Source organism: Schistocerca serialis, chromosome 3 (assembly GCF_023864345.2).
Source record: "Schistocerca serialis cubense isolate TAMUIC-IGC-003099 chromosome 3, iqSchSeri2.2, whole genome shotgun sequence".
NCBI lineage: Eukaryota > Metazoa > Arthropoda > Insecta > Orthoptera > Acrididae > Schistocerca > Schistocerca serialis.
Genome location: NC_064640.1, coordinates 618,491,345 through 618,518,819, shown reverse-complemented (window position 1 = coordinate 618,518,819; position 27,475 = coordinate 618,491,345). Strand labels below are relative to the sequence as shown.

The 27,475-nt window shown below is 37.0% G+C and overlaps 1 protein-coding gene across 1 annotated transcript in view; it reads right to left on the bottom strand.

Annotated features, from left to right (window-relative positions):
• Positions 1–4,701: 4,701 nt before the first annotated feature.
• The window catches only part of LOC126469548 (metal cation symporter ZIP14-like), a 216,535-nt gene continuing 193,761 nt past the window's right edge, over positions 4,702–27,475 (bottom strand). The window contains exons 7-9 of the mRNA XM_050096666.1: positions 26,221–26,443; positions 11,908–12,092; positions 4,702–5,253 (exon numbers count right to left, since the gene is read on the bottom strand). Of these exons, the coding sequence (XP_049952623.1) occupies positions 5,101–5,253; positions 11,908–12,092; positions 26,221–26,443 (561 nt within the window). The 3' untranslated portion in view covers positions 4,702–5,100. The remainder of the gene's footprint in view (positions 5,254–11,907; positions 12,093–26,220; positions 26,444–27,475) is intronic.

Below are 27,475 nucleotides of genomic sequence, written 5' to 3'. Positions count from 1 at the left end.
CGCCACTATGACAGGCATTTGTTTGCAATGGAAGTTGGACAATAAACTGCACATGTGATCAAAATTAAGAGCTGACATTTCTTGTAAAGGGGTGAGCTGAAATAGTAACTGATACAACTTAGGCGGAAGCCACAAGAGGCACAAGGCTTTGTCCAAATTTGAGTCTCTTGCATTGAAAGCCAAAAAATGCTGTCTGAGTCTTTTTTCATAAGCTTTCCAATCCTCTGCTGAATCATCAAACAGAGTAAAAGTTGATAGGTAGACCAGTGAATGGTACTCTGTTAATGAAGCCAACAAAGTGGTCACTGCCAAAGTAAGCTGTTCAATCTAGGCCAGTATCACAGTGTCTGTAATGACTAAAGCTGATGAAACTGTACTTAAAGACTGCACATGCAGAAACCATTACAAACTTGTTGTCAGTCATGTAGTAATCAAGTAATACACAAGACCAATCTAAGCAACACACATATGGCTTTATCAATAAAACTCTGAACAATAACAGAAATAAGCCTCTTGTGACTCAACACATAACAAGAAAAAGGAATCATATAGAGGGTGCAATATAAGCAATACACAGAACAACTGACATGAGAAATACAAACTAAGAGAACATAGTGAGTGTGAGCCAGCACTGCTCTGCTCGTATAGAGGCACAGTCTGCTGGTATAGACTGATGACCTCAGATGTTAAGTCCCATGGTGCTCAGAGCCATTCTGCTGGTATACAGCTTGGCTGAGACCATGCCGTGTCCACACTTCCTACAGGTGGCCTCTATAGGCTGGCCCATGCTAATACAGTTTGTGGTTGATTTAAGTACACATGTATAGTGACACTACACTCACTGCGCTCTCACTCACATGTACTATAGTCCAATCCAAGAATGAATCAGTTTGTGCATGCATTGTTGATGATTCCAAACAACAGTTGTGGTATGTGCATTCGCAGACTTTACACTTGGAGAAAGTGTATATCCTATGTCTCTTGCTTACTTATGCAGAATTTATCAATTACCATCACTACCAGTGATGACAGCTCACAGCAAATGGAATCGAAAGTCACTAAACGACTCGTTACAATAATGTTCAATGGTCGCATTAGTTAGGGCATTCACAGAACATACTGAACACTCATTGGCTGTTAGAGTATATGTGGCATAGGCGCACAGAACAAGCTTAAACTTGACTGACATTGTTCATGACTTCAACTATAGTATCATGATACAGCGATGGGAGTTTAGAGATTGTATGCTATCCGAATTGCTCCACTGTCTGGAAGCATTAGCAAGAACTGCAGTAACTGATGGCACCCTGCATAATGTAATGATATCAAATTTACTGGCAGATTGTATAAAATATGATACTTAGTTTTTATTGACATGTCATCTACAATTGTGATTTGGTGACACCACTTCACACGTTTCTCAGAGGCACTCATAAGCTGTAAGACAATTACGATAGACAGAAGAAAATACAGAGTGTTTTTAGTAAAGTGAACTATATCATGGCAGAGCTTGCACTCTAGACACAACTGTTACCATATGCACCTATATCATGGGTGGCAGATGCACCTGCAATGGCTTTGCGAGCAGTGGTATAAGAATGCATCAGTTGCACTAACAGTTATCAGAATTTACTAACCAAGAGTTGTCACCAGCAAAAATATGCTGGTCCAGTTACCACCATGAGCTGTATGCTGCATATGTTGTGGTGAAAAAGTTCTGGTATATGTTGGAAGGATGCCACATCACACTCCTCACAAATTACGGACCAACAAAATCTGGATCAGGCATTCTACATCTATATCTACATTTATACTCTGCAAGCCACCTGACGGTGTGTGGCGGAGTGTACATTGAGTACCTCTATCGGTTCTCCCTTCTATTCCAGTCTCGTATTGTTCGTGGAAAGAAAGATTGTCGGTATGCCTCTGTGTGGGCTCTAATCTCTCTGATTTTATCCTCATGGTCTCTTCGTGAGACATATGCAGAAGGGAGCAATATACTGCTTGACTCCTCGGTGAAGGTATGTTCTTTAAACTTCAACAAAAGCCCGTACCGAGCTACTGAGTGTCTCTCCTGCAGAATCTTCCACTGGAGTTTATCTATCATCTCCATAACGCTTTCACAATTACTAAATGATCCTGTAATGAAGTGTGCTGCTCTCCATTGGATCTTCTCTATCTCTTCTATCAACCCTATCTGGTACGGATCCCACACTGGTGAGCAGTATTCAAGCAGTGGGTGAATAAGTGTACTGTAACCTACTTCCTTTGTTTTTGGATTGCATTTCCTTAGGATTCCTCCAATGAATCTCAGTCTGGCATCTGCTTTACCGACGATCAACTCTATATGATCATTCCATTTTAAATCACTCCTAATGCGTACTCCCAGATAATTTATGGAATTAACTGCTCCCAGTTGCTGACCTGCTATATTGTAGCTAAATGATAAGGGATCTTTCTTTCTATGTATTCGCAGCACATTACACTTGTCTACATTGAGATTCGATTGCCATTCCCTGCACCATTCGTCAATTCGCCGCAGATCCTCCTGCATTTCAGTACAGTTTTCCATTGTTACAACCTCTCGGTATACCACAGCATCATCTGCAAAAAGTCTCAGTGAACTTCCGATGTTATCCACAAGGTCAATTACGTATATTGTGAATAGCAATGGTCCTACGACACTCCCCTGCCACATCCGTTGCATTACTTGAATATTCTATTGAAATTTTCTACAGATATTAGGCACATTCACAGATAACAAACTCCATTTCAAGATGGGATACCGGATTTAGAGGCACTCGCTCACTCACTCAGTCACATATGACAGACAACGGAAGCTCCAAAGTAGAGTTTTAATTTGACATTACCATATCTTTGATGCAATCATTCATGACAAAAGAATTTCATTGGGCTGTCATCTCCTTGCTCCATTGTCATTCATATCCAGTATTGAAGTTGTCTATGCATCTAGTAAAGGAACAGTCAACTGGACAGGTATCAACAAGAACTCCAAAATGTTTGTCTGACAACATAACAAAATGGCATGATACATCAAAACATCACCAGGTATTTTTGTGCTGCCAAATCAGTGAATTGATCACTTACCCATCAATATTATGTTTATTACTGCCTTCGCAAGAATATTGCTACTGGTTGATGCTAAACTGATGGCTTTTCTTGCTGAATGGAAGTGTTTCTGGTGGAAGATGCAACGGCAACAACCATCACTAAGAACTTTCTTTGGGGTTGGATCATGCAGTTTAGAGTACCAGTCCACATTATAAATGATCAGTTGTGGCAGTATGAATCTCATCTTTTCAAAGCATTAGTAACATTGTTGGAAATGAACTGTATACAAACAATCGATTTCCGTCCCACTGCACATGGCTTGTGGTAGAACATTTACACTGCCACTTGAAGACTGTCTTCACACATCATGCCACAAGTTTGGACTGAATATCTGCTGTAGTTTTGCTCAGTCTGTAGACAGCCTTCAAGGAAGATCTCAACACAACAGCAGTCAGTACGGTACATGGAAAAAGCTCTACAATTACTTGACAAATTTTTTACTGATACAACAAACCCTGTCACTGATGTTTCTGACTATCCACCACCTACACAGATCCACTGACTGTGTGTGGGCTGAAAACCAATTATTTTCCATTTCTGTGCTTGCCACAACTTTTTCAGCTGTCCTGTAACAGATCTTATATGGTGACAGTTTGTAATGGAAAAAAAATTGACATTAATAAGAATGGCTCATCACATTTGACTACTACAGCTGAATGGCATTTGACCAATCTCCTTGACTTTCATATGAAAAATTTGTTGAAACTCTGGTTTATTTCTGTAATGTACATTTTTCCTAGTAAAGTCTTCATAGATGAAGGCAAACACTACAGTAAATCAATGAAAGTTTACCTCGTAATTTCTGAGTCTCTGAAAGAGTGAGATGATTTTTAAAAAGTGGTGACTTATATGAGTGAGCGCCATTGATTGTGAAACACTACCCTGTTTTTTGTCATGGGAATAAAGCTGACATTAGAAGATCCTCACTGCATGCAATGATGGTATCATGAATAACAAAGTGAAATATTACCATATCTGCCTGGGAGATATTGGGGTGTGTACCATCTTACATCTTACATCTGTTGATTGTAAACTAGGAAGTTTCAGGTATATTACAGAATATTAAGAGAACTTGTGAAAAATGGGTTAAGAAAGATACACCAATGACACTTTGTAAAATGATAGATTGTCTGTAGGCAAGTAAACTTTGGGTATTAAAAAAGAAAGAAAAGGTGCAATCCAGGCTAAGGAATTCACTTTTTGAGACCTGTTTAACATCTGACAAGAAGAGAGTGAATGAAAAGTATGAACATATTACAGCAACAGAATATGTGGTATTTAGAATACAGGATTTTAGATTAAAGCAGATGGTGCAGTCATATTAGATAATATTTGATGGTACATTTCCTAAAATAATTCTCCATCACCGGGCAGTGCAAAGAAGAAATATTGACCACCATAACACAAGTTAAATTCAACAAGTCCACAGTTGAATGTAGAAACTTACTATCTGGTATACTACTTGACAGAGTAAAAAGGAGGGGAAGAAGAATTTAATATTAAGGACAGAAATAAAATGTGAGGAATGAAACAAGTATCAGCTTATATTGTGCTGTTGCTAAGATCACAGATATAGTGCTACATTTTTATTTAAAGTAAAATTTAGAAATAACAACATTTATATACAGAAATTTCTTCATGCTACAATATTAGCACTTAAGTAATGCATCTTTAGGAACATTTTAACCTCAGAAAACTTCAGCTTATTTCATGTGCAATAACTTTTTAAGTGCTGTTATTTATTGAGCAAAAATATTACCTTATCACTTGCTTACAATTAAATATGGACATGAAAAAGACAATCTTTGGCTTCAAAAAATACACATCATAAAAATATGAGTTGACAATACACAATATTTTATACAACATGAGTAATTACACGTACAATGAGTTTTGAGGAATGATCTCTCCAGAAGATCATTTACTGCGTACAATGAGTTTTGAGGAATGATCTCCCCAGAAGATCATTTACTGCACATTGATATGTTCTTGATAATGTGCAAGAACATATAGTATTACAACACCAATCCCAATACCTATATTTTGCTGCAATAACACTAAACATCCTGACTTCCAGCCACGATCCATTGCTTCTGTTGCCACATGGTTCATTTCTGGAATCTAAAACAAATTAAAAAAAGTTATGCTTGTATGTTTGTTGAAGAGATGTGCATTAGTTTGCTAAAAATTCTAAGGACACTAAGTAACTATACCTTTACAGAAGGGAGCTTATTACAAAAGTAATCTGAAGACAAAGTATAGAAGTTAATTTTACAGACTTAATAACCATTTCTACTGTTAAGACAAGAGTTGTATGATCCAGATGTAACATGTTGCCTGCAGTTGCAAATGAGGAGTTTTCAAGAAACCACATAAACTGTTAACCAAGATCTTGACCTGGTGTTCGATGGAACGTTATGTTGACTCATGAATCTTTTTCAGAGATTTGCTCTGAGAATCATTTAAGAGATTTGCAGCACAGAAGCTACTAGAATGACATTCTTGATGTCACATTTAGCTTGTGGCATGGTTTTCTGGGATAAAATTAATAGTCAATTAAATATTAATGAAAAATTTTACATAGCTGGAAAGGGCTACTTGAATGACATAAGACAACCCTACATAAGAGCATCTACATCTACATGTACATTTACATCTACACCTATACTTTGAAAACAACTGCAAAGTGCATGGCAGAGGGTACATCCCATTGTACCATATATTAGGGTTTCTTCCCATTCCATTCATGTATGGAGCACAGGAAGAATGAGTGTATGAATGCATCTGTGTGTGCTGTAATTATTCTAATCTTATTCTCATGAATGCTATGTGAGCAATATGTAGGGGGTTGTAGTATATTCCTGAGGCCATAATTTAAAGCCAGTTCTTGAAAACTGTCTTAGTAAACTTTCTTGGGATAGTTTATGTCTATCTTCAAGAGCTTGCCAGTTCAATTTCTTCAGCATCATTGTAACACTCTCGTGTAAGTCAAATCAACCTATGAGCATTAGTGCTGCTCTTCTCTGTGTGCATTCAATGTCCCCTGTTAGTCCTATTTGGTATGGGTCACACACACTTCAGCAACATTCTAGAATGGATTGCACAAGTGATTTGTAAGCAATCTCCTTTGTAGACTGATTGCACTTACCCAGAATTCTACCAATAAACTAAAATATACAACCTGCTTTACCCACAACTGAGCCTATTTGATCATTTCATTTCATATCCCTACAAAATGTAGGTACTCATATGAGTTCAATAGTGTATGAGTTCCAACTGACTCATTGATATTACAGTCATAGGATACTATAGTTTTTCATTTTGCGAAGTGGACAGTTTTACATTTCTGAACATTTAATGCAAGTTGACAATCTTTGTACAACTTCGAAATCTTACCCAGACCTGACTGAATATTTATGCAGCCTCTTTCAGACAGGACTTCATTATAGATAACTGCATCATCTGTAAAAGTTATGAGGTTAATATGAATATTGTCTGCAAGGTCATTAATATACAATGTGAACAGTAAGAGTCCCAACACATCTCACTAGGGTGCACCCAAAGTTACCTCTACATCTGACTATGACATTCCATCCAACATAACATTCTGTGTTCTTCCTGCCAAAAAGTCATCAGTCCAGTCACAAATTTCACTTGGTACCCCATATGATCATACTTTTAACAATAAGTACAAGTGTAGTACTGAGTCAAATGCTTTTTGGAAATCAAGAAATACTGCATCTACCTGACTGCCTTGATCCAAAGCTTTCAGTATGTGAAATGAGAAAAGTGTGAGTTGGATTTCACATGATTGATGTTTTTAGAATCCATGCTGACTGGGATTGAGAAGGTCATTCTGTTCAAGATACCTCATCATGTTTTGAGCTCAGAATATGTTCTAAAATTCTACAACAAATTGGTGTCAGAGATATTGGATGACAGTTTTGTGGATCACTTCCACTACCCTTCTTGTAGATGGGTGTGACCTGTACTTTCTTCCAACTACTGGTAATAGATTTTTGTTCAAAGGATCTACAATAGATTATAGTTACAAGAGGGCCTAACTCAGCCTCAAATTCATTATAGAATCTGATAGGGATTCCATCACACCCTAGAGCTTTGTTCAGTTTTAACAATTTCAGATGTTTCTCAATGCAACTGACACAAATGCTGATCTTACTCATCTTTTCAGTGGTATGAGCATTAAGTTGAGGCAATTCTCCTTGGTTTCCCTTTCTAAAGGAAAATATGAAAACAGATTAAAGCATCTCAGTTTTTGCTTTGCTACCTTCAATTTCAGTTCCTGTCTCATTTGCTAGGAGCTAGACACTAACTCTGGTGCCACTAACAGCCTTTAAGTACTACCAGAATTTCTTCGAGTTTTGTGAAAGATCATTTGCCAGTATTCTGCTATGGTAGTCATTGAAGGGTTCACACATTGCTCTCTTGACAGCCAAATGTGTTTCATTCAGCGTCTTTTTATCTATAGCCCTACACTTTGTTTTGCATCTATTATGCAGTAGTCTATTTCTTTAGAAGTTTCTTTACAATGACTGTATACCATGGAATCCCACTCACCCCATTATGAACTGCTCTACTGGGTATGTATCTAACCAGTGCACGATCAACTATTCTTTTAAAATTGAGCTATAGTTCCACTACATGCTCTTATCGATTTTTTATCTATTTTACTGAACATATATATCTTTTTGCTTTTCTTAGTTGTCCCTTGTACTCTAGTACAACTGTAAACTCCTATTCAGTAGGTTACAGTTCCTCCCCTATATATTTACAAGTGGGTGCTGATGATGAGAGAAACTCTGGAGTTCTTCAAACTAACAGTGACTATCATAGTCACCATAAATACAGCTGTAGAGCTCTCCATTGAGAAACAAGTAGAAAGAAATGCATACTGTTGTAATAATATTCCTGTACAGCAGCTTTTTCTATGTGTTATTTACTGCTACCAGTTTCAGGTGATTGTTCATTTTCAAGCAATTCCTAGATAGAATCGGCATATATATCTATGTATGTACATATACGTGTATAATTTCTGGTTTTATTTTAAGTTTTACTTACTTTATAAGATCTAAAATGTTATTTTTCATATCTGATCTACTTTTTTGTTATATTTGTGCATGGCTGTTACATTATATATTATATCTTTGATGGAAATTAATTTGTATCATATGTGAAATTTTGGATTGTCTTTTGTTCTGTTTTATCTGTCACTGATAAGTTTTTTGTTGAAGTTCTTAATTTTTTTTTATTTATATGTTCTGTTTGTCCATTCAAGATCTTATTTGAACTTTTTACCAAATGCATGTAGTTTCCTATTTCCTCCAATATGTTTATGTTAGCTTCCTTTTTTGGCTCTATTGAGAATGGAGAGATTAGTGCTTATGATAAGTTATGTATTAAATGTCACCCACTAGCACATAAAGCAGCATATTTTCACACTTCGATGGGGTGTGTGATTAGAGTTTCCCTTACTAAAGAAAATATGAAAACAGAGTTGGGTAAACATAAACTGTAACTGCAATTAATGGCTACAATCCTGACATAGTCCATAAAATAAATGGAAAGGAAATTAGGGCCAAATATGCAAATGAAAATGATGTAATAATATTAGCAAAAGTGAAAAAAAAGAAGAAAGAAAATTTTGTTGTACTATCATACAGGGGAAATATTTCTCAAAAAATAAGTAACACATTTCGGAATACAAATGTTAAAATTAGATTCATCATTAGATGAATTTTTGGATATAGTAAGTGGGTAATTTACCAACCCCACAAAAATAAATAAATAAAATTAAAATTATTGAATGTCATGTAATATTTTGTCTAATGTAATATCTTGTATAAACACCTTTTATTAACCTGACACGCTCCACATCATTACGAAGTGTCGTATTCATGATCTGTGGAACAAGTACTAATCTAATCTAATCTAATCTAGCTTCTGCACAGAGAACAAACTAAGAACGAATGTAATACACAGAACAGACAAAGCTTAAAAATGTGACCAATCAGGAAAATTTAAAATTAAACATAGTGACTGTGACATGTTCTACATCAGACAAACAGAACAAAAATTTACTACAAAATACAAACATTTAAGCAAATGCTATAACAACCACCCCACATTTCATATGCATCTTCAAGAAAATCAACACTTTACAGTGGATGTAAGCAATAATATCTCCATTCTTTATAGAGCCAAAAAGGGAAGCTATGTGAACAACTCGGAGGAAATGGAAATCTACACACATTTGACAAAAATCCTGAATACCATCTTAAACAAACAAACAGAATTTAGAAATAAATAATATATTGAGTACTTCTGTATATAAAATGATAATGCAACAGAAATAATATGAATATGCTAACAATAGCTTGACTGTACCTATGTGCTGCTTGAGAATGAGCTGCTGCTTGGATCCAGTAGCAGCAAGCAAAATATAAAAAAGCAGCTGTAGTGGATTATTATTTGAACAGTAAACATTTCATACAAGCTGTTCAGGCTGCATAACAGCAAACACAAGAAATATTCAAGTAACAGGAACTCTTATTCAAACACAGTGTGAGCTGCACTGAAATAATACCTTATAATCCCTTGGCAGTATACATTGAGGGGTTGACAGAGAAAAGGAATTTTTGAATGGAATTGAAGGGAAAAAACTATTTAAAAATGTTTTTACAATTTAAGTGAACATATTAGCATCCAGAAGTACTATTTACCTCTGAAGTTTGCTGAATACTTTTATATACCAGTAGTATCTGTACTGTTTTTACTTTACATCATTTACAGAAGAATGTTTTGCTGCAAGTATTTTTTTTTTTTTTTCAAAGAGATTCTGATAAAATCAGAAATTACAAAATGAAGAAATAATTTTATTCAATAATAAGTTATGAATTCATCTTTTGTGATAGTCAACTTACAATAATAACATCCTTTAATATACAGAAGTGTGTTATAAGAATTACACTGATGTAATAAAAGTCATAGCAGAGCAGTATGCCCATTTGTGTAGCTGTCACTTCTACTCCTGTGATTCATGTAAAACGATTTATGATATGATTATGGCCGCATGATAGGAATTAACAGACTATAATGCAAATGGTAGCTGCAGCTGGATGCACGGGACATTCCGTTCTGAAAATCATTAGGAAATTCAACATTCTGAGATCCACAGTGTCAAGTGTGCTGAGAATACCATATTTCAGGCATTACCTCTCACCGTGGATAACTCAATGACTGACAGCCTTCAATCAATGACCAGGAGCAGTGGCATTTGCATAAAGTTGTCAGTGCTAACAGACAAGCAACACTGCATGATATAACCACAGAAATCAATGTAGGACATATTACAAATGTATCCATTAGGACAGTGTGGTGAAATCTGGCATTAATGGGCTATGACAGCAGATGACACGTGAGTGCCTTTGCTAACAGCACAACATCGCCTGCAGCACCTCACCTGGGCTCATGACCATATTGGTTGGACCCTAGAAGACTGGAAAACTGAGGGTTGATAAGATGAGTCACAATTTCGGGTTGGTAAGAGGTGATGCTAGGGTTTGAGTGTGGTACAGACTCCATGAAGCCATGGATCCCAGTTGTCACCAAGGGACTGTGCCAGCTGGTGGTGGCTCCATAATGGTGTGGGCTCTGTTTACATGGAATTGACTGGATACTCTGGTCCACCTGAACTGATTACTGACTGGAAATGGTTATGTTCAGCTACTTGGAGACCATTTGCAGTCATTCATGGACTTCATGTTCCCAAAAAATGGCAGAATTTTTATGGATGACAATGTGCCACGTCACTGAGCCACAATTGTTCGCGATGTCAGTTCATGCACAAAATCCTGTAAGAGGCAACAATTTTGCAATTATTGATGGCTATAGAGTCAACATGGCTCAATATTTCTGAAGGGGGCTTCCAAGGGCTTGTTGAATCTGTGCCACATTGAGTTGTTGCACTACACTGGGCAAAAGGAGGTCTGACACGATATTAGGAGGTACCCCACGAATTCTGTGTCCTCAGTATATACCTTGTGCTAGTCCTAGAACATACCATACAGGTCTTCAAAAAAACTGATTCTGATCACTGTTTTACAATAAATGTAAGTCATTGATATCCTTTCCTGTTAGCAATATTTCTCTTTTTTCAAAACAATAGTCACATGTTGATGACATAAAAATCCCTTAAAAAAGTTAGCGAATAATGAAAAAATTGTTGTGGAATGTGAAGTAAGTAACTCCTCTTTGTAATTAATAATGTTCTGCAAAACACCAATGGAAAATTTTACAAGTGCCATGAGACAATGGAAAAGTCAATCCATGTTATTAATAGTACAAAGCATGCTTGTAACAGCACAGAGAACTTTGATAAAGACTTGAAAATTAAAACATTAGTACAGAAAGGGGTCTGATACATGTGTACAGTATACCATAGCATATTAAACATGTTGTGATTAATAGAGTTGAGTTTAAGAATGAATTAATCAACTTTCTATCAGATAGCTCCTTCTACACCACTGAAGAGTATCTTCACAGGGACTCTTAAAATTATTGTATTAGATTATAATTTAATTAACATTACTACTGTAATAATACTGTATAATACTTGATAAAGTTAAGCCATTCCATTGCACTGTACTCCAATAAAATGAATGTCTTTGACTTCTTTTCATCTCATAGATAAATTTTTTCCCATGATTAATATAAGAAAAGCAATAAAGGAAATTGCAAATGTGCATAGACACAAACCATGTCCACAAGACTGATGTAGAGGAACATCCCAGCAGCAAAGCCAAATATGTATTTGCTTGCATAAATTTCACCAAGAACAACTCCAACGGCAAATCCCACAAAGCATGTGCAGGCAGAAAGGAAATTGCAGCAGACTGCCAATTTTACTGACATTCCCGAATTCAACAAGACAGCAAAATCACCTGGAGATTATAGAAAAAGGAACTGATACTAAGTTTGCATAAAAAACAATATACATTTATTTGAATGCAACAAATGTTAATATTTGGGAATAGCACATTTGTGAATTAATAGTTTTCTTAGAACCTGTACCAGAGGATTAAGAAGTTATGTATTACATTATATAATAATCCATGTATGTATCATGTTGCAGTTACCAATTTGTCCTAGAAGCTCACTCCGCATCCAGTATTTTCATATAATACCATGCTGATGCAATAAAAGATTAGATCAAATACAGTTGTGAACCATATTTATTTAAAATAATTACTTCCATAGTCCAGTTACACAAATATAAAACTGTGCAGTTGTGGGAATGGCAAATAGAAATGATAATTCATGACTCACCTAAAATATCTACATAACTGACAGTCTCATCATGACTGAAGCACATCCTGCATTTGGGTTAATCATACAATTAAAAAGTTACTGAAATGTATTCAGAATGCTCTAATAATGACAAGTTCAGATCATGAATTCACATTGATCTATGATTTTGATTGAGTTTGAAAGTGGTCAGTGTGTTTACACTTCACAATGTTCCAAAAGCAGCTCAGCTTCTTAGCTTTGATGAAAGTATTATTGACATAGTTATATAGTCAGTACCTGTTAGTAGAGGCATTTGAAACCTTAGTTTCAGTATTGCTGCTTAACTTAATAGTGATTTTTGTAATATGAAATATGCCCATGTTCAGAAAAAGCACAACACTTTGAACGACTAGAGATAGGACGTTCATATTCACAGGACATTTACATTAATATGTTTTGCAGAAATGATTAGCATTTGAACCAAGTTGTCCCGCAGGTTCAAAGTCAACATCAATATTGTGCAAAACACTATTTACTGCTAAAATGTGCCTGTGGCTCTCACTATCACTATAAACCAAAGGTAATGAATGGATCAGTGTGACCTGAACAGATGTGCAGGATACCTCACAGATGTAAATGCAAACCGTACCATCAAATCATTAAGTTTGAAAGAGGATGCATTATTGGCATGAGAGAATGTGATGACCCATCTGGGAAATTGCTGTTCGTGTGGGATAAAGTGTTTTGGTAGTGAAATGGGTGTGTGCAGAATGGTTCATGGAAGGCCATAGAACATGATGAGATCGGTCAGGTCACACCAACCAGACCTCCCGCCGAGAAGGTCGACACCTCATCCAAATGGCACTGCAGGACAGATCGGCATCCTTCTCAGGTCTATCGTAACAGTGGAACAGTGTAACACATTGTACACTATTAGGGCTGACAGTCCATTGCTGTTTATTCAGCAAGGGTTAGACACACATCGTCCATTTCTCCCTCTACCTTTGACAAATGTGCAGAAACATCATAGACAACAATGGTATATGGAGCAACATCACTGGGGACTGGAATGGTATCAGATAGTGTTTCTGGACGAATACAGGTTCTCTTTGTTTGAAAATGATGGCCGCATTTCGGTTCACCACATACAGGAGGAGCAACATCACAGTGACTACATTTGCACAAGATACACAGTGCCAACTCAATGCTTTATGGTGTGGAAAGCTATTGGGTAGAACCATAAATCACAGTTGGTGTGTGTCCAGGGAACTGTGACCAGTGTGCCGGCCGGTGTGGCCAAGCAGTTAAAGGCGCTACAGTCTGGAACCGCGGGACCGCTACGGTCGCAGGTTCGAATCCTGCCTCGGGCATGGATGTGTGTGATGTCGTTAGGTTAGTTAGGTTTAAGTAGTTCTAAGTTCTAGGGGACTGATGACCTTAGACGTTAAGTCCCATAGTGCTCAGAGCCATTTGAACCATTTTTTTGTGACCAGTGTGACCTACGTGAATGACATCCTGTGAACTGTAGCCATACCCTTTCTGCACAACACTCCAGATGCCACTTTTCAGCAAGACAATGCATGACCACATATTGCTGTACAAACAGAAGCCATATTGGTGTCACAGGATTTCAGCCTTTTGCATGAGTCCACAAGATCACCAGACTTGTTGCCAATCAAAAATGTGTAGCATATGGTGACAAGACGGGTGCACCACTGTGACCTGAAGCCAGCCATCACAGATGAACTTTGGGGTGAATGCAGTATGGATGGCTATCTCACAGGACACCATTTGTGCATTACATGATGCGATGCAGTCACATACGGAACGAGTTATCATGGCCCATGGCGGACCCTGTGCCTAGTAGGCAACAGGACACATGGTGAACCGAGGTGATTGAAATGATAATCATTTCTGCAGAACATACTAATGTACATATCCTGTGACTATGGTCGTCCTGTCTCTAGTCATTTAAGGTGTTCTGTTTTTTCTGAACATGAGTGTATCATTATTACTGGGCCAGTACCACAAAATTGTCCAATTTTCTGTAGATTCATTTTCATACTACATTTAACTTTCATCTATGATTAAACTCTTCTAATAAATCAGCATGTTCCAACTTCAGTTTGTAAGTTGGTTTCCATAAATCAAGGGAAAAAAATCATAAAAATATTTATAATACAGTAGCATATGTTTCAAATATGGTGAAACAAGTGTACAACACATTTCACAGTGTAAATACATATGTAGCAAAATTCTACACACAAAATTATCTCAGAAATATAAATCGCTTAAAAATGTGCAAAATGCATACATCAGTTTAAAACTCTGTAAATAATACTACTACAGTCTGCCAAGTGATTATGATGAGCACAGCAATACAGTACATAAACTGATGTGTGATACTGTTAATTAGGATGTTTCTGATGTCTATTAGTATTGAATTCCAATCTTTTTGCATAGCAGCTCTAAATCCAGCAAAGTTTAGGACTAGCAAGCAACACACCTCCTGGGAGCACTACAAACATGCTCTGTGACATTAAGATTTAAAAATCAAGTTGGCCATCATATGTTCTGAACCAACCAGCACTGAAGACATTCATTCTTCAGAGGAGTCAACTGTGATTTCACATAGACATTTTGTTACACTGCTTGACAACTGCTAAGGAACAACTTACACTTGCTAAGTAACAACTGTCTTTTGCTATGGAACAACTGATAATTGCTGTGGAACACCTGACTGATGAATGTAAAGGGTGGGACATGTTACCTGCAGCAGACCCTAATGCATGAACACACTGCATCCATTAGGTATTTCATGTAGTATGGTGATTCATGAAGGTTGTTGTGGAACTGATTAGTGCAACATTCCATGTGGTACGGCAAGACACCATTTGAGTGCTTATGATCAAGGACGAGCAGCTAGATAGCTTGAAGCCAGTCAAAATGTCAATCACAGCTCCATATGGAAAGTAATGGATGTCTGTATGTCCACCTGATGATATACAATCCCACACAGAGACACTCACTATTCCTATGATTTCCTTTTCATAAATATTTGATTGAAACCTTACCAAATAAAAAACTGTTTGTTGCTATGCAAGATAAATTAGAATTCATATATAAAAACTGTAGTCCCTGACTGATCTCCATTCCATTGCACATGATGGCCGCCTCACTGCAGATACTTTCATCCCAGGTGAGTGAACATCAGTACACACATGGCAGGTGGCATCACATAAATGTGCCTTCATGAAGCTTTCTAATCACAATAGTCAATGATATTACTGTTTTACTGCCTGCAGTGCTGAGTATAGCTGAGCTTAGATTTTGAGCCTGTTCATATGAGAAAATAACAGCATAATGTTCATTGCCAGATGAACAGTTGTGTTTCTCAGTCTTTTACTTTCACTTTTCGCAACTCCCCCAATAATACACAGTTATATATGGCCAGTGCACTATCATTTAACTTTCCATAAGCCTCATTAATAATTAGCAGGCAAACATCCACACACTGCAACAATAGTTTACTGTTGAATATCTATGAGCAGTAAAAACATAACCACATAATTCGCAGTTCTTTCAGAATAATCAGGTACATATGGAACAGACACTGTCATTGCTTTAACACACGGCCTATTGGTGTAACACTTATTTCACCATTAAGTTGAGGCATTGTTGTCATTCTACCCAACACAGGTTCTTCATCTGAAACTCGGCCATGGACTGTCTTGTGACCAAAATTCAGGCCTTTATATATCATCACAATAATAGGTACTGAAACTACATAGTGTTTGAAGTTCAATTTAAACTTAACTCATTAAATTAACTGAATACATCGAAAAATTTGTTCCTTTTAACAGTTTCTTCTACTACAAGGTTTAGGCCAAATTATTTGTTTAAATGATGAAATTAATGTATATCATTATTTAAACAATACTTTTGACAAAACTGTTAATTACTTTCTAATCAATGAAGGGCTGGTTTTGCTAACATGTTTGAATAGAGCCAAATACATTCTTTAAGATTACTAGTATTTCATCTTCCAAATGTTTGTAATTAGTACAGAATTTATACTTATTTAGACATCAGCAATAGAATTTAAGTTACAAAACAATTATTTATTTCACCCTATAATGAAAGATACTAACTAGGAATAGTGGACATAAATTAGAAAATCAATTACATACATAAGACTAAGCACAAAATTAGATCTAGTGTTATATTCTTTAAAACTGAGGGCCAACCTTTCTCTTTTATGAAAATGCAGATTCTATTCACATATGTTAAAGGCAATTAGTTAAAAGTGAAAAAACATATTTAATGAGGCAGATGACAAAACAAGAGGGGAATTAAAATTATCCCAGCTTGCTTCATCAACATGAAATATGTTTACAAATGTATGTGAACTATGACAACACATGTGACATGGGTGGACACCAGTAAATCCATGGATAAGAAAGCTCCTCATAAACCCCTCAATTGATTTCAATCAAACTTGGTACACATATCGGGAAAAAATACTGCAGGGGTAAGAACAAGCAACCTCCTATTGGGGTGGGGCAGATAAAGTTGAGAGAGAAGGGAGGAAAGGAGATGGCCAGAGAGAGAAGGGGACAGAGAAGGACACAGATAGCAGGGGGGGGAGAAAAGGGGAGAGGAGTAGATGGTCATAGAGAAGGATGGAGAAAATTGACAGAGAAAGGGAAGAGAAGAGATGTGGGAGAAGGAGATGGGCAGAGACGGGGGGGACGGGGAGGTGGAGGTGGAAGTGGATACAAAGAGTGGGAGAGTAGTAGATTGACTGAGAGAGGAGGGAGGAGGAGATGGACTTTGAGGAGTGAGACAGAGGTAGAGGGGGTGGGGAGGAAGAGATGGGCAGAGGAGGAAGGAGCTGATAGACAGAGAGGGGAGGAGCAGATAGAGAGAGAAAGGAAAGAGGAGGAGATGGACTGGGATAGGGGGAGGGAGATATGGTCAGACAGACGAGGGGGGGGGGGAGGAGGAGGCATGGGCAGAGAGAGGGGGAAGGAGAAGATGGAAAGAGATAGAGGGAATAAAGGGATGAACTAATAGAAGATGAGAATAAATAAATATCCAGGCAGCATCAGGTACTCAGCTAGTTGTCATATAACATATGTCAACATGATTTATGGAGTTTGGAAAATAAGTAGGGTTTTTTTTTCTAATTTGTCACCCCTGAACATGAAAATGATATCAGTTTTTTCCATCATCTTTAATTTTCACTTCTCCCAACCTACTGCAGGCTATTTACTACTTACTACTGGCTGTGAAATCTGCATTGTATGGTGTGATTTATTTAAATCTGGTAACATTGCTCTTTTGTATGATGGTTAAGTAGAGGGGGAGGATGAAGGCTGACATTCCATAATCACTACACAAACCAACAGTTGAGTGAGTGAGAGAGTCAGAACAAGATGCTTATACGGGTTGTTGTGAGTGGCGTTACCTTATTGAAGCCATGTTCAAAACATCAGGAAAGTAGTGTGTGAACAGCCCAGATATACTTTGTTACATATATGGAACTTATGTGATAAGTACAGGAGTTCAACAAATAGTGGAATTTGCATGGAAATCATATTTTGCTTATTTTGGCATGAAGCTCAGAGATCAGAACAAGTCAACTGCTCAACACCCTGTGCGTCATAAATGCTCAGAGCAATTAAGGAAATGGATTGAAGGTAAAATGAAGTGTCTGAACTTTGCTGTTCCCATTATATGACATGAATAGAAGAATCACATCAATGATTGTTACTTCTGTATGATGAAAGTAGTGATAGACAACAAAAGAAACATGAACAAAATCTCGTATGCAAACTTATACAGGTGATTATACGTGACCTTCATGATCCAGGGCTGCCAATCCCCTCTCCACAACATCAGTGCATACATCTGAATTCACTGAACTAGACATAAGTCATGAAAGAGGTGTATCTGAATATTCCAAATGTAGTACTGGTAACAACCCAGAACCTCTTACTTGAACAGAACTTAACAATTTGCTGAAAGACTTTTGGCTCTCAAAAGGCACAACAAAACTTCATGGATCATACTGCCATTGAAGGATAGTTTACTTGCACACATTACATCTTACTCAATGTACATAAATTGTGATAAAAACTTTAGGAAAATTTTTGTTGGAGCTGGTTTAATGGTGTTCTGCAGAGACGTTGCCTGATTGGTGATGCAAGTGGGAGTTGAGGAGTATAACTGTAAGCAATAAAGATTATTTATAGATTGTTCAAAGCAAAGTTTGAAAGCAGTGTTACTACATGTTGGATATGAGCTAGCATCAGTACACTCAAAAGAGTCGTACAGTACCATGAATGTATAAAAAACACGACGCTTGTATTTGGTGTCTGTAGAGTGAATGGCATTCTTCTTAGACAGCAGACAGGCCGCATAAATATGTCTTGCTATATATGTTAAATGGGATGGTAGAGTGTATCATGAGCGTTGGAGTAGAAGAGAGTGGGATCAAAGAACATTGTGAATGAATGTTTGGTTAATCCAGATCGCAATTTATTGGCTCCATTGTGTATTAAATTAGGACTGATGAAGCAGTATGTGAAAGCATTGGACAAAACAGGAAACTCTTCTCAATATCTGTGTAGCCAGTTTCCAAATCTATCTGCTGTAGATTTAAAAGAAGGGATATTTGTTGGACTCGATACATGTAACTTGATGTCTGATGAACACTTTGCAAGTACCATGATGGAAACAGAACAGCAAGCTTGGAGAAGTTTAAAAAATGTTGTACATCAATTCATTAGCCAGAATAAGCACCCTGACTATAAGGATATAGTGGAAGGTACGCTACAGTCATTTAAACAGTTAGAATGGTAGATTTCCCAAAAAAACACATTTTCTAATGTCAGCTGCTCGGGGTAGCCGTGCGGTCTAGAGTGCCTTGCCATGGTTCGCGCAGCTCCCCCCATTGGAGGTTCAAGTCCTCCCTCGGGCTTGGGTGTGTGTGTTGTCCTCAGTGTAAGTTAGGTTAAGTAGTGTGTAAGCCTAGGAACTGATGACCTCAGCAGTTTGGTCCCATAGGAGCTTACCACAAATTTTAATTTTTCTAATGTCACTCCTAGACAATTTTCAGGACAGTTTGGTTGACACATTAGAGGGATTTGATTAATGGTTCCATCAGGAACTTAAAAATCTGAAACATCATTATCAGGGTCATTGGGGAATAAACATGGTGTCTGACTACTGCTGGTGTATCACATGTGTAGGAGAGGTGACACACAAAAGGAAGGACATCAGGCATTTATTCATGGGCAAATGTAAAGGAAAGTAGTACCCCCATGAGAGGTGAGTGTCCAAATAATTGTATTTGCTTCTTCAATTTTGTATCTATCACTTTACTTTTTTTACCATTTTATTGTTCCACTTCTTCTCCACCTTCATGTAATTGGTTTCTGATTTCATTGCTTACAGATTTTGACAACGGTGATGGTGCAAAACCCTGACATACTGTAGGGAAACAGCTTCATATTCATGATCATCACAATGGATTTAGTCAACAATTCATATTTTTGTGCCAACACTAGACAAAAAGTCAAAATTTGTCAATGTGTGTAATTGCACTGTCTTTTGTTAAATCTCCTGCATGCCAAACTTATGATCAGAAATTATTGCCAAGATCTATGAACAACACAAAGATGAGCATTTAGTGATCTGGTGGCCTCTACGTGAGTGTGGCCTGCCTTTAGCCTGCAAATAGCACAGTATTGCCTTCCCAGCAGTCTCACTATTACATCAGCTTTGTGCCGAAATGATGAAATGAGATCACTCCACTGCTAATACACTCCTATTACGTTGCTAGACATTAAAATTGCAACACCATGGAGACAACATCAATAAGCACACAACTAGCATGAAGTGTACCACAGTCTTTTATAGAAAATGATTAACATTACAGCAGAACTGCACAAAATAGGTAAGGTAGGTAGATTGACAGGTAAGGCAAACCTGTCACAAAGCACAGTTTGGTTTGAGCATCTGAGTGCTTTACTAAGCATAAGCATATTGGAGGTGTTACAGTCTTGCATTCATCTTTCCTTTCAGCTGACATACAAGGTGAGATATAAGGAGACCTACAGTTTAATATGGACTTGGAACCATGGTGCAGCTTGGCATTTTTCACATATAAAAACATGTGCTCAGTGGTAAAAGAAGTGATAAGTGACAGATAGATAACAGATGATGACCTTTGGATCTATATATGTGAATTATCTACACTGCTGGCCAATAAAATTGCAACACCACAAAGACAACATGAAAGAAATGTCACATTAGCATGAAGTAAACTACATGCTTGGGTATGAAAATGATTAATATTTTGGAGTAATCACAAAATGTAAATAGGATAAACACCAAGTACACTCCATACTCAAGGAAAGATTATGTATTTCTCATAGAGAAATCATATGTGAATGTTATTTGTTTGTGAGAAGATTGTGTCATGTCTCTTGCAAGAAGGAGAAGTGTCTACCAGAACATGTCAGAATTCAACAGTGACAGAATTCTGCCCTATTGAGACTATGGTTTATTGTTCCAACATATTGCTGCTCACATTGGTTTGGATCTCATGACTGTCATGTGAATTGGATTGAATAGATTCACAAGGCCCATACCCAATGCCATGTAGGATCCCTCCCAGCCCCACGTGACTAGCACCTGAGAGGAAGACATATTTTTCACTCAGTTGGGAATGATCTCACAGTTGTGTCACATATCTCGAGTCAGGAAGTGGACTTGTTTGCAGCAATATAGGTGTCCACAAAGAGAGAGCAATGGCATCAGGGGCATCACAGACTCTCAGCACAGAGAACTTTATTATGGCATCCCTTAATGTGGCAGCAGTGAGAGGCATGCCAACAGTAGTGTTCCTAACAACAACATGGGACACAGGAGTGGCAACATGTTGTGTTTTCAGACAATTTTCAATTCTGCATATAGCATCATAATGGACATATCCATGTGTGGAGGCTCTGAGGAGACTGAACATTGCCAAACTACATGTGTTATCATCACATGGGTCCAGCACCTAGTGCGATGGTATGGGGTGCCATTGGATACACAGCATGATCATCTTGGTTCACAGAGCAAGTGATTTTGACACCAAGTTAGGCATTTATGACACATTAAGGCCAGTGGTTTTGCCCTATCTGTTAGGTCTTCATAATGTCATCTTTCAAGAAGACAACACAAGACTGTACATTGCTCATACTGTCCTGAAATACCACAGTACAGAAGTAGTTCCACTGATTTGGTCATGGGTTACCAAGAAACTGAGTGCCACCACTCGCCAGCCACTATAATTTATGAATTCTGGCATAGGCCTGAAGCAGCATGGAATGAATACTGATATCTGCCCATATCTCTAACCCATTTATCCAGCCTCATGCTGTATTGGACCATTTATGGTACTTCTCCACTTTCCCCTGTCTTCACACAATTCTTCTTCTTGTTTTGTTCCAGTCCAGATTTTGTCTTCTTAAATTGATCTTCATTGATTCAATCCATTTTTCTCTGGGTCTCCCTCTTACCCTGTCATTTGTTTTGGTATTCCTCTGTCTTTCATTTCCTTCCATGCCCAAACCATTTAACCTACTCCTTTCAATCCTATCACTGAACTTTTCTACTCCAGTTTCCTTGCCAAAATCTTTATTTCTCACTCTGCCCTCCTCATTTTCCCTAACATTCTTTTTGGGAATTTCATTTCACTGGCTTGCAGTCTCCCTCCTCCCTTCCTGTCACTGAAAAGATCTGCACTGCATACGTCATTATGGGCATAGAGTACATTTTTTATAGAACTCCCTTACATTTCATGAGTACCTTGATGACAGAATGATTGACAATGTGTGTTATTGTTATACTGTATATGCACAGTAAGTGAAGTTCTGTTATTTTCTATTCTTTCTTTAAATATGAAAAAATTAATGTATGATTTTTACACTTTTTTATATCTCATCCTCTAACTTTAGCTGATAATCTCAGCAATCATTTAATAAGGCTGTCATGACAAAGAGTCTATGTCTCTTAATAACAGTTGGAATATTGCTCTCAAAGTACAATACTTTGTAGAATTTAGCCAATTTAATTGTATATTAAAATAATCAGAAATCAAAATATCAAATATACTCATAACAGGATGAGATTACACTTTATTTTATGGAAATGATGACAGAGTATCTGAATTGGAGAGTGGATGATTACATGATTACTTTATACTGCACTTTGTGAAAAAAAAGTAGAAAAGGAGAAAAAGCTTAGAACAGGAAAAGGGGTGGGGAAGGGGGGGGGGGGCACATGTGCCCCTCCTGAAATCTGAGGTGGACTTTTTATTAATTTCAGAAGTCTCATGCATTAGTAGAAATTATTATCTCTGTGTCTATTCAACTACAGATTTAGCATTTCTGAAAGCAAGGGAAAACACCAGCTTTAATACACACTACATTACTTATTTGACTGTCAGGTTTTTCACAGGAAATAATAAAATTTTCTTGTCATGTTGATGGTTTTGGCATTGTTTTTCTATCTTGGCTGATGTGAACCTTTACAGAACATTGCCAAAATAGATTCCCCATCTTTTCTGTGTTGCTTACTTGTACAGCCATTAACGATCTCCAAAATGGGACAGCTCTGACACATAGCACAGTATAAACATGGGTGCAGTGCACCTGTATGACACCCACCCAAATTCCTGCAAGAACAACCCCTTTGCCTGCTGTACATCTTCATCTCGACAGTAGGTTCATATATGACCCACCAAGGCTTGTTGGAACTGCATTGTTTTAAATGGTAGGGCAACTGTAGCAGATTATGTGGAAAACAATCATGCCAAATTATAGGTGTATTCAACTACAATGCATTTGTGGCTCCAAATGCAGAAGAAATGCCAATTTATGTGCTGTAAGAGAGGTAAAAATGATGAACTATACAGGTCAGTAAGGTGTTTGGACCTCCTTAAAATAAATGGTTCTTAAACTACATGGGACACAACCCAGTGCAACAGCCAGCCTTAGAGTTATGAGGTCTGTAGCCCAGCTGCCATGGTCACTCAATATCATGTCAAACAAAGGAGATGAGGACCATTTTGATTAAGTCCTGTTAAGAGTTGGTTCAACAGACTGATGCCAATAATATAAAAAGATGTACTTAGAATATGCTAATGAAATACACTTACCTTTAGGGTAAAAGTAATCTACCTTCAAAAAATATTGACTGGACAACTATCAAACACTGAAGATACAGTGAGCTTTGTGTACTTCCTGTAAAATTTATTTCTTGGGTAACAACTTGCCCCTTCTTGGATACATTTCTGTAGACGCCCATACATACATGACTGCTTAAGCACTTTATGACATTTTAATCTGCAGTAATTTTCTTAAAAGCCAAATGCCTGATAGGAAATCTGCAAATTATTTTCTGGATAAATGGTCCCATTAACAAAATAAACAGTATGCCTTGTCGCAATCTAAGCAACTCAATTCTTCCTCTTTCTTCACGGTTGCCTATTTTCTTGGTATTCCATCGTCATCTGTCAGTGTTGTTCTTTCATTTCCTTTGCTGGTGTAACTGATTTCTTCTGCCTTCAAAGCTTTCTAAATTTATTACTGTACTCTTAAAGAAGTGTCTTTCTGTTATTTTAGATTCTTTGATGTCATTTCTTCCTAGTTGTTTTCTTATTTCTGTAATCCATGCTAATGTTGACTTCTTTTTCCAGAAATACAGGAATATTTGTTTTGTTAGCCTGTTCTCGTTCATGTGGTAGAGGCATTCAAAGAAACTTACCTTTCGTTTTACCATTATTCTCATATTTTCTGTATACTTTGGCAGATTTTCGCATTACTTCTCATTTTCCAACCATCTGTAGTTTGTACAGCACCCATTTTTTTTCTAATAAGTCAGCTTTCAAGAATCTCTATTTTCTCCAACTTACAGTTAATTGTTAAGCATTCAAAAACATTTTCAAAAAATCTGGTCTTACTACTGTGGTACAGTATTTCAATTTTTTTATTTACAGATAAGCTCGTCCCATCCTTGATGTTTTTATTCAAACCCTAAGCTCTTTCCACTTAATTAACTTTTCCATTTACTACAAATTCTTTTAGTCCATTCTGCTGTGCAGTTTCTCCAAGATATTTAAATTTAATAACTCACTCCTTTTTATGCATGTATGTTTCCATGTATTTTGGAGCATTTTTCTACATTTTTCATGAATTTTGTTTCTTGAGCTGATATTCTGAAACCAATTCTATCGGCTATCCTGGAAGTGAAAAAATAGCATGATGAGTCATTGGGTGAGGCATCGCCTCATTGCAACGAAGTTGTACAGACCTGTACAATCACCCACGTGCTGGCTAGCTACATACAGCTGTGACACCTGCAATGTTTGAATATGCAGATACTCTTATTCAAACTTCTCCTTCTCTATGACAACACAAGGCCTCACATAAGTCTGTGCACCTGAAAGTATCTCACAAAACTTCACTGGACTGTTCTTTCTCATCAACACTACAGCCCAGGTCTTGCACCACATCTGACTTCCATGTGTTCGGCCCAACGAATGATGCACTCCACATGAAGCAGTATGTGGATGATGGGTAGGTTATTGATGTGACAAGGCATTGGCTCCAGTGTTGATCAGTAGAGTGGTATCATGTAGGCATACAGGCTCTCCTAGTAAGGGGATGTAAGGTTGTTGCATTTAACAGGGGTTATGTTGAAAAGTAGGGTCTTGTAGCCAAAAGAGTGGGGAATAATACGATGCATTGGAATCCTGAATAAAACCAACCTGCTTTCAGAAAAAAAGTGTTGTATTACTTATTGAATGCTGTTTGTGTATGCTAATATTGGTAAATGAATCGCAAACTGAAAAACAGTAATGCAAGACCTTTTGTGATGCAACTGTAAACAACAGAGGAAAATAAAATGGACATCTGAACTTGCTGGGACAAATAAGAAATTCATGTGAGGGCAAGAATGTAAGAATCATGACATAACTATAAGATAATCATAGCTTTACTTGATAAGCATATACATTAAACTATGATACAGTGCATTTGAATCCAAGATTTCATAGCTGTTCAGTAATCATATTAACCCTTTCAGACTCTCTGGCTACAATTGTGTAAATTATCTTTTAATGTGGCTTAGCTGCTACAGAAACATTTTCCCCCAATGGAAACCTCATGTAAACATTTGTGAATATTCAGTCTTTCCATTATGTTCAAACAGTGATACCAGCTTTTGGGCATCACTTTAAAAATATAAACAAACCAATGTAGCAGTGTGCAGCAGCTTGTGATCTCCAGAATACATGGAAGTGTTTGTTTCATTACAGTTTGATGTATGACTAAATATTGTTTTTGTTATTTTGCATGATAGTTTAGTGAATGATCAGTTTATTTATTACAACAGCGAATATTCCAAAATGAGTTATTTTGACCCATAAAAAGAAGTCAAGTGTAAAAAGTATAACGTTAATAATAGGTACATATTTTTGTATAAATCTAGCATCTAAAATCATTAAAAACGTCACCTAAGAGCATTACAGCACAAAGAAAAAATTTCCTTCCTACAGAAAAAATTTGAGTCTGAGAGGGTTAAGTTCTTCTGACTGTCCTTACCATTATATTGTAAAATGTATGTTTTTGTATGAAACTGTGTGTGCCTTACAGCATGAAGTGACACAAAAACTTTGATCTTTCATTGTGATGTATTATTACTCTTAATCAAAATCTTTATTACCTAATTCATGAGGCAGTTCCTCACAGAAGACAGCAATGCTGAGACTAATGCCTGTCCAGATGCTGTCAGTGAATGCAGCTCCAATAGATACTCCATCAATAAAATTGTGAATGGCATCTCCAAAAACAACCATATAGGCCACTGGTGCAATTGTTTGTTTCTTAGCTTTCACAGAATGAGGAACATCTAGAGAAGGCTGGTAGCCATTTTTCCAAGCTGAAATCTGAAACCAAATATTGTTTTAGTACATGTAATACATAGTTCAGTCAGTTTTTAAAACTGTTGCAATTTTCTCTGAGTGTTTACAACACTTTATGCATATTATGGAATTGCAACCAACAAGAAATTTAAATTAGATTTCAGTGGCAATACTGGTAAAACTGACAAGGATAAACAGTACAGAGAATGTTGTGTGTGGGGAACAGATACTGTAAAGTACAACTGATCACTTTCCACATTACCTAGGTACATGTTGCAACAGATGGTTGAGGTTTTATTTGGTCCCTTCATTATGTGCAGAGAACATACTTGTAACTTAGCAAAAAACAGTTTAATCTGATGCCTTAAACCTAGCAAAACCAATGATGCAGGTGTAAATATTGTAATCTAGACATGTACTTTAAGTTTTAAAATTTTGAAAAATTATTTATTGTTTTTAACGAATACATCTATGCTTCTATCAGATTATATAATTATTTTAATTTTTTCAGTTAAATTTGATTAAAAAATTAAGTAATAGTAGTAGATGTGGAATTTCCCAGCAAATGTCATATTCAGTTGTTTCAAGTTCTAGACGCTACTTACACCTCAGTCTTGTTGTAAGTGAAAGTCAACAACAATTACAGAAATTTGTAATTTTTTGTGGTGGTCATAAAGTACACCCTCCCCCTTTTGTTGTTAGTATACACATATATTCTAAAGGCTAACATCTTGTCAGTGCAACCACTCTCTTCTGTCACTGGCTACTCATTTCAGTTCCATGTAACTGACACATCCTACCCTCTTTTTGATGTCTCCCATATACTCCACTTTCCATTCAAGAATATTAATGATGATAGTGTTGTGTCTAATGGCATGTCCAATAAATTTTATTTTTCACTTTTCCATTCCCTTTAATAATTTTATCTCTTCATTGATTTTCCTCAAGACTTCCAGGTAAGTTTTTCTTTCCATCCAGCTAGCTCTTGTCATTTTCCACAATATCCACATTTCAGAAACTTCAAGCTGATTCCTTTCCAATTTACCCTGAGTCCAG